The 9,238-nt window shown below is 41.3% G+C and overlaps 1 protein-coding gene across 1 annotated transcript; it reads right to left on the bottom strand.

The window, feature by feature from the left end:
* Nucleotides 1-200: 200 nt before the first annotated feature.
* On the bottom strand, nucleotides 201-2,453 carry LOC121584275 (arrestin domain-containing protein 3-like). Its single transcript, XM_041900102.2, has 4 exons — nucleotides 2,307-2,453; nucleotides 1,618-1,714; nucleotides 1,138-1,394; nucleotides 201-398 (listed from the first exon to the last, which is right to left on the bottom strand). The coding sequence occupies exons 1-4, from the start codon at nucleotides 2,451-2,453 to the stop codon at nucleotides 201-203; spliced, it is 699 nt and encodes a 232-aa protein (XP_041756036.2).
* Between the last annotated feature and the right edge of the window lie 6,785 nt (nucleotides 2,454-9,238).

The raw sequence follows: 9,238 nt of genomic DNA, 5'->3' as shown, positions 1-9,238 counted from the left end.
TTAAAGGTACATACTTTTCTCCTCCGACAAAACAACAACTGATTCAAAGGGGATGTGGCGCATTTCAAAACTCTTCCATGTAGTACTCCGGTAGGATACCTATCAAGGAGCAAACTCCTCCGTTCTGGGTCACGGAAGAGAGGAGGATGGAGGAGTTGAGGAGAGGATGGACTTTTGCCCAATTGAGAATCTCTGTGTCTCTACAATTTTCCATAGAAATTTGACGAGGAAGCAAACATTTCGTAGGGGGGTGGTAGCTCAGAGGCTGTTGGGACTTGTGACTCAAAACCAAAACTGGAGTAAGGTGGGGGTTCCTGTCCAAGAGTTTGAGTTGCAGTAAGAACAACAATAGGTAGCTTGATCTCAGGGTCTATGGCCAGTTTAACATCAAGAACGACCTGAAAGAATAGAAACACAACAAGTATTACAAAAGGCTTGTTTGAATAATTGGAAACTTAAAACATAGTTGTTCATTTGGTGTCTGGAGCTCTGCAGTTCAGATTCATCCTATCACATACACTACCGTTGAAAAGTTTGGGGTCACTTAGAAATGTCCTTGTTTTTCGAAAGAAAAGCAATTTTTTTTGTCCATTAAAATAACATAAAATTGATCAGAAATACAGTGTAGACATTGTTAATGTTGTACATGGCTATTGTAGCTGGAAACGGCTGATTTTTTATGGAATATCTACATAGGCGTACAGAGGCCCATTATCAGCAACCATCAGTCCTGTGTTCCAATGGCACGTTGTGTTTGCTGTAGCTCAGCTGGTAGAGCACGGCGCTTGTAACGCCAAGGTAGTGGGTTCGATCCCCGGGACCACCCATACACAAAAAAAAAATAATGTATGCACGCATGACTGTAAGTCGCTTTGGATAAAAGCGTCTGCTAAATGGCATATTATATTATTATTATTATGGTTGCTGATAATGGGCCTCTGTATGCCTATGTAGATATTCCATAAAAAATCAGCTGTTTCCAGCTACAATAGCCATTTACAACATTAACAATGTCTACACTGTATTTCTGATCAATTTTATGTTATTTTAATGGACAAAAAAATTGCTTTTCTTTGGAGAACAAGGACATTTCTAAGCGACCCAAACTTTTGAACGGTAGTGTATGTAGGTAGCTACCTTCAATCGGTACTCCAATTTGAGTATAGGACAGTTGAAGATGGTGGCAGGGAGTTGTGGAGGGATGGTCAGAATTTGGGTCACCGTCTGCTGAGTGCCAGCAGGGACCCGATCACCCTTCTCCTTCAAGATGTTGTGGGTGTGGACTCTCCTCTTATTCTGGGCGTAGAAACACTGCTTTTCATACAGGTAGTATTTTGGGGTCACTGAGCGAGTTGAGTTGTTGACAATAATTGCCCTGACTTTCAGAGCCTCTCCTGTACAAATAGATTTAAAACCTGAATGAGGTTAGATGTGTATGCTGGTTCAGGTCCAATATGGTGGGGCGGAGTAGGAAGTGCTGCTGGATGGGTAAGACACAGTCCCCCTCAAAAATGAAACCTATTTGGTTAGTAGAGATCCGACTTGAGTATTTTTCACCCCAGTTTATTTGAGACAGGTGGTAAAGTTTTTTATGTACAGCTCAATATCAATCGTTACCTTGCTGGTATCCCTGCCTCTCAGTGTGAATGCTCACATAGATTTTTCCAGATGCAAAGAACATAACATTCTTATCCTTGGTCCCATGCTGAGGTTTCTGAAAAATGTGACACACAGCAGTCACAATGAAGTTATATCTGGATCCATGTCAGTTTGGGGAGCGAAAAATATTATTTATTTAGTGACAAAAAAGGAATGTGTTATAGAATGTGTTTCCCCTGTCTGACCTAAATAACTTGTTTGTATATGTATGCTGATCTGTAAGTATTGGATGTATGGAATTGACTGTTGATACTGTAGGTAGGCCTAGAGTATAAGTCTTTCTGTTTTTGTAAGTATTTTGTCAGTACATTACTTTTTATTTATATTATTCTTGTTTTAAATGTATGTAGTTCGGTCCTTGAGCTTTTGTTGTCCATGAATGTTCTGTATCATTTAATGTTTTATGTTTTGAGTGGACCCCAGGAAGAGTAGCTGCTGCGTGAGCAACAACTGATGGGGATCCTAATAAATAAAGACATAAGGCCAGGAGTTTTTCCAGACCATGTGACCAGGAAGTTATCACTTGACTTGATCAATGTTAGTTGTGGGTGTAACACAAACATTATATTCTACATGACAGGCAGGAATGTGTGATAACTAAACTCTGGGCCCTAGTAGTGACAATATAGCCTAATACTGGTCCTTACCATTAGATATGGGATCATAGACAGGTCTGCCTTTGAGACAAAGGTGAAATCAGTCTTGGCTTTGGTGGCAAACCTCATTGACCTGGTCAACTTAGCCTCTAATGAGTAGAGGATTTGACCACATTTACCCTTGAAGGAGGAGGGCATGTCCCTGAGGAAGACAAGATAACATCGTAGGACCACGAATCCATCACATTTCTCTAGTGAAATTAAAACAAAATGTCACATTTCTATCCATAACCATGATTTAAAAGAAATCTCTAGTTAATTACTATTGCATTCATCTCATATACTCTTTCTGCAGCTAATATATCTGGTTTATTTCAAATTATGTTCCTGCACTGCTATGATTTCTTTATGTAGATGTAGATCGTGCATATGAGTAGTGCCTAGTCTCTCATGGTTAGCCTTCCAAAATCAGAGTAGGCCTATTTGAATCTGACATCAGTGGTTGCTTCTCTGGTAAAACTCACAAATTAAATTCATATTGCATCCAAGTAATGTTCATGTAACAATGTTGCTTCCATCTCTATGCTTGCCCCAATCTTGGTTCGAAAACAAAGACCCTCACATAAACTACTATCACCCACAAAGCATTGTTACCCATCGCTCCACAAAAGCCACAGCCCTTGCGGACTGTTAACTAGCGTGCACTGGTAATTAACTAGCCATTTCATCCCCCTTTGACCTCCTCATTTTCCACAGCGACCCCGCAGCTGGGCAGAGCCCAACTGAGTGATCTGGGTCAAAACAGCAATGTGTCCCTGTCGTTGCCCCAACCTCAGCTAGAAACCTGGGACCCTCTGAACACATTGACAACTATCACCCATGAAGTATCATTACCTATTGCTCCACAAAAGCCGGGGCCCTTGGGGAGCAAGGGAAACAACTACTTCAAGGTCTCGGAGTAAGTAGGTGGCTTCCCCAATTGGGTGATGTCACCGATTGAAAACTACTAATGTGCACCACTGACTAGTTAGCCATTTCACATCGGTTATATTTACAACATTAAAAAGTGTAATACTTACTTGTCAGGAATTTGGAACGAGAAAGGATGCACATGCCTTCCTGGAGTTAGAACATTGGTGCCTGAGAGTTTGGGGAAATATAAATCTAATTTAGATACACTGAACAATGTTGACCATGTAGTCTCTCCCAACATCTGTTATCAAAGTTAACTGAGCTGATTATGGGCATTCTGCGATTGGTACATCCATTTTTGGACTTTCAAATTAGGCAGCCGCTGCGTGACCTGACTGAACCAGCCCTTCACACTCCAGCAGAACACCTATCCTGTGCATTAAACAACCTTATAATGTTCTGTGTTTCTTAACACACAAAGAAAGTTTTGGAAAAACCTTACGCAGCTTTTGCTGCCCCCCCCCTCCCTTCACATTACTCACTTTAGGCTACTCACCTTTTTTAAACCCCAGTCTAATCAATGACATGTTGTACAAAGTATTTGATACACTGCCGATTTTGCAGGTTTTCCTACTTACAAAGCATGTAGAGGTCTGTAATTTTTATCATAGGTACACTTCAACTGTACACTTCAACTGTGAGAGACGGAATCTAAAACAAAAATCCAGAAAATCACATTGTATGATATTTAAGTAATTAATTTGCATTTTATTGCATGACATAAGTATTTGATCACCTACCAACCAGTAAGAATTCCGGCTCTCACAGACCTGTTAGTTTTTCTTTAAGAAGCCCTCCTGTTCTCCACTCATTACCTGTATTAACTGCACCTGTTTGAACTCGTTACCTGTATAAAAGACACCTGTCCACACACTCAATCAAACAGACTCCAACCTCTCCACAATGGCCAAGACCAGAGAGCTGTGTAAGGACATCAGGGATAAATTGTAGACCTGCACAAGGCTGGGATGGGCTACAGGACAATAGGCAAGCAGCTTGGTGAGAAGGCAACAACTGTTGGCGCAATTATTAGAAAATTGAAGAAGTTCAAGATGACGGTCAATCACCCTCGGTCTGGGGCTCCATGCAAGATCTCACCTCGTGGGGCATCAATGATCATGAGGAAGGTAAGGGATCAGCCCAGAACTACACGGCAGGACCTGGTCAATGACCTGAAGAGAGCTGGGACCACAGTCTCAAAGAAAACCATTAGTAACACACTACGCCGTCATGGATTAAAATCCTGCAGCGCACGCAAGGTCCCCCTGCTCAAGCCAGCACATGTCCAGGCCCATCTGAAGTTTGCCAATGACCATCTGGATGATCCAGAGGATGAATGGGAGAAGGTCATGTGGTCTGATGAGACAAAAATAGAGCTTTTTGGTCTAAACTCCATTCGCCGTGTTTGGAGGAAGAAGAAGGATGAGTACAACCCCAAGAACACCATCCCAACCGTGAAGCATGGAGGTGGAAACATCATTCTTTGGGGATGCTTTTCTGCAAAGTGGACAGGACGACTGCACCGTATTGAGGGGAGGATGGATGGGGCCATGTATCGCGAGATCTTGGCCAACAACCTCCTTCCCTCAGTAAGAGCATTGAAGATGGGTCGTGGCTGGGTCTTCCAGCATGACAATGACCCGAAACACACAGCCAGGGCAACTAAGGAGTGGCTCCGTAAGAAGCATCTCAAGGTCCTGGAGTGGCTTAGCCAGTCTCCAGACCTGAACCCAATAGAAAATCTTTGGAGGGAGCTGAATGTCCGTATTGCCCAGCGACAGCCCCGAAACCTGAAGGATCTGGAGAAGGTCTGTATAGAGGAGTGGGCCAAAATCCCATTATTTATTATTATTTATTATAAAATCCCTGCTGCAGTGTGTGCAAACCTGGTCAAGACCTACAGGAAACGTATGATCTCTGTAATTGCAAACAAAGGTTTCTGTACCAAATATTAAGTTCAGCTTTTCTGATGTATCAAATACTTATGTCATGCAATAAAATGCAAATTAATTACTTAAAAATCATACAATGTGATTTTCTGGATTTTGGTTTTAGATTCCGTCTCTCACAGTTGAAGTGTACCTATGATAAAAATTATAGACCTCTACATGCTTTGTAAGTAGGAAAACCTGCAAAATCGGCAGTGTATCAAATACTTGTACTCCCCACTGTATTTCTGAACAATTGGTCCGGACTGGACCAAATCTGAACCAATCATAGACGTCTATGTTTGGGCCAAATCAAGGCCAGTCTGGACTGGATTAATAATCAATGTCTGTGAATGTTGAAATCAAGGCCGAGCGTTCTTTCAAAATCGGAAGAGCGTGAGCTGCATTACTTTATTATAATTTTTTTGTCAAGTTAAAGGGACATCCACGCCTAGGGCGATAATTATAATGATAACTATAATAAATGATAAACTGTACATAAACTATAAACATTGGCGAGCATCCACACTAGAGGACAGTTTATAATTTCTCATTCTACAGTAGCCTTTGCCTGTCAACTGATCAACCCATTCTACTGCACACTGTATAAGGTGTTTACAGACTATTCAGCGCTTTCAGGGTGTGTGTATTGTCATAGTGACAACTGCAAATAAATGTACATGCAATGAAAAATGATATACAAACACATGTAGACGTTAAAGAGACATTGAAAAGACATCAAGTTAATTTTCAGTTCATGGAGAAAGTTTAAAATAGATATTTTACCAATGTTGAAATTGTCTTTTTACAGACATTGAAAAATACCTATTTTTGCAGACATTGAAAACATGACTCTACCAGACATTAAAAAGTTGCTTTGTCTGACGTTGAAGTCACATTAATCATACGTCAATGAAGAACGCATTATGTCATGTTTAAATGTTCAAATAAAATAGGAAAGAGAAGCAAAATGGAGGTTAACCAATCATAAACGTCTATTTTTGGGCCAAATCAAGGCCGTTCTGGACCAAACAAAAATCAACGTATGCGGACCAATAACCGAAGTCCATGGACGTCCTGCATCAATTTCAAGAACTTTGAAAGACTTATTCTACCAGAAAATAGTCCAAATAAAGAAAAACCCTGGACTGAGTAGGTGTGTCCAAACTTTTGATTGGTACTGTATATATATACACACTGAGGGTACAAAACATTAAGGACACCTTCCTAATATTGAATTGCACCACTCATTTTGCCATCAGAACAGCCTCAATTTGTCGGGGCATGGACTCCACAGGGATGTTGGCCTATGTTGACTCCAATGCTTCCCACAGTTGTGTCAAGTTGTCTGGATGTCCTTTGGGTGGTGGACTATTCTTGATACACACGGGAAACTATTGAGCGTGAAAAACGCATGCAGCTTTGCAGTTCTTGGCACAAACTGGTGCGCCTGGCACCTACTACCATACCTCGTTCAAAAGGCACTTAAATATTTTGTCTTGCCCATTTACCCTCTGAATGGCACACATACATAATCCATGTCTCAATTGTCTCAAGGCTTAAAAATCCTTATTTAACCTGTCTCTTCCCTTTCATCTACACTGATTGAAGTGGATTTAACAAGTGGCATCAATAAGGGATCATATTGCTTTCACCTGGATTCACCTGGTCAGTCTATGTCATGGAAAGAGCAGGTATGTGTCCTTAATGTTTTGTACACTCAATGTATATATACTGAACAAAAATATAAACGCAACATGTCAAGTGTTGGTCCCATGTTTCATGAGCTGAAATAAAAGATCCCAGAAATTTTCCATATGCACAAAAAGCTTATTTCTCTCAAATGTTGTGCACAAATTTGTTTACATCCCTGTTAGTGAGAATTTCTCCTTTGCCAAGATAATCCATCCACCTGACAGGTGTGGCATATCAAGAAGCTGATTAAACAGCATGATCATTACATAGGTGGACCTTGGGCTGGGGACAATAAAATGTCACTCTAAAATGTGCAGTTTTGTCACAAAATGTCACAGATGTTTCAAGTTTTGAAGTAGCGTGCAATTGGCATGCTGACTGCCGGAATGTCCACCAGAGCTGTTGCCAGATAATTTAATGTCCATTGCTCTACCATAAGCCACCTCCAACGTCGTTTTAGAGAATTTGGCAGTATGTCCAACCGGCCTCACAACTGCAGACAACTTATAACCACGCCAGCCTAGGACCTCCACATCAGTCTTCTTCACCTGCGGGTTCAGCTTTTCTGATGTATCAAATACTTATGTCATGCAATAAAATGCAAATTAATTACTTAAAAATCATACAATGTGATTTTCTGGATTTTGGTTTTAGATTCCGTCTCTCACAGTTGAAGTGTACCTATGATAAAAATTATAGACCTCTACATGCTTTGTAAGTAGGAAAACCTGCAAAATCGGCAGTGTATCAAATACTTGTTCTCCCCACTGTATTTCTGAACAATTGGTCCGGACTGGACCAAATCTGAACCAATCATAGACGTCTATGTTTGGGCCAAATCAAGGCCAGTCTGGACTGGATTAATAATCAATGTCTGTGAATGTTGAAATCAAGGCCGAGCGTTCTTTCAAAATCGCCATGTTTGGAGGAAACCTGGCACCATCCCTACAGTGAAGCATGGTGGTGGCAGCATCATGCTGTGGGGATGTTTTTCAGCGGCAGGAACTGGGAGACTAGTCAAGATCGAGGGAAAGATGAATGGAGCAAAGTACAGAGAGATCCTTGATGAAAACCTGCTCCAGAGTGCTCAGGACCTCAGACGGGAAGATTCACCTTCATACAGGACAACAATCCTAAGCACATAGCCAAGACAAAGCAGGAGTGGCTTCTGGACAAGTCTCTGAATGTCCTTGAGTGGCCCAGCCAGAGCCCAGACTTGAACCCGATCGAACATCTCTGGAGATACCTGAAAATAGCTGTGCAGCGCACTCCCCATCCAACCTGACATAGCTTGAGAGGATCTGCAGAGAAGAATGGAAGAAACTCCCCAAATACAGGTGTGCCAAGCTTGTAATGTCATACCCAAGAAGACTTGAGGATGTAATGAGTAAAGAAATTTTCCGGATTGACTGACCTTCATTTCTTAAAGTAATGATGGACTGTCATTTCTCTTTGCTTATTTGAGCTGTTCTTGCCATAATATGGACTTGGTCTTTTACCAAATAGGGCTATCTTCTGTATACCAACCCTAACTTGTCACAACACAACTGATTAGCTCAAACGCATTAAGAAGGAAATAAATTCCACAAATGAAGTTTTAACAAGGCACACCTGTTAATTGAAATGCATTCCAGGTGACTACCTCATGAAGCTGGTTGAGAGAATGCCAAGAGTGTGCAAAGCTGTCATCAAGGCAAAGGGTGGCTACTTTGAAGAATCTAAAATCTATTTTAATTTGTTTAACACTTTTTTGGTTACTACATGATTCCATGTGTGTTATTTCATAGTTTTTTACATTTTTACATTTACGTCATTTAGCAGACGCTCTTATCCAGAGCGACTTACAGGAGCAATTAGGGTTAAGTGCCTTGCTCAAGGGCACATCAACAGATTTTTCACCTAGTTGGCTCGGGGATTAGAACCAGCGACCTTTCGGTTACTGGCACAACGCTCTTAACCACTAAGCTACCTGCCGCCCTAAGCTACCTAAAGCACACCGTTGCCTCGTTTGGTTCACATTCCAATGATAAAACTGTGGGGGGGGGGGGCTATAAATAAAACTTCTGAATGTGGGGGGGACATGTCCCCCCCCCCCCAGTGAAAATTGCACCCCTGGTTAAAACTATAAGTTTGATATCATGGATGATCAGTTCTTGCACTCAGAGCTCCGTCTATGAATTTGAGTGTGGTTAGTCTACATTTCTCTACCCCCGCCTTTCCTTAACTTTATCCAAACAGTATAGCTTTTTTATTGTTTGAACTGCAGATTGCCCCTTTACTACTTTTTCCCCAAAATGTCCTCCTCATCTTTATGATGGCTGATATGCAATGCATACATTTGTAAGAAAATAAGAAAATAAGTTTTGATACTTTACCATTCCCTTCCTG

Source organism: Coregonus clupeaformis, chromosome 16, assembly GCF_020615455.1.
Source record: "Coregonus clupeaformis isolate EN_2021a chromosome 16, ASM2061545v1, whole genome shotgun sequence".
Classification (NCBI taxonomy): Eukaryota; Metazoa; Chordata; class Actinopteri; order Salmoniformes; family Salmonidae; genus Coregonus; species Coregonus clupeaformis.
This window is presented reverse-complemented; position numbering and strand designations above follow the sequence as displayed.

Bases quoted from the DNA above. Each gene is read 5' to 3' on its own strand.
- LOC121584275 (XM_041900102.2), bottom strand. From the start codon at position 2,453: ATGCCCTCCTCCTTCAAGGGTAAATGTGGTCAAATCCTCTACTCATTA. The intron at 1,395-1,617 runs GTAACGATTGAT...CTATTTGTACAG, and splicing joins GAGGCAGGGATACCAGCAAG to GAGAGGCTCTGAAAGTCAGG. The intron at 399-1,137 runs GTAGCTACCTAC...CTATTCTTTCAG, and splicing joins AATTGGAGTACCGATTGAAG to GTCGTTCTTGATGTTAAACT.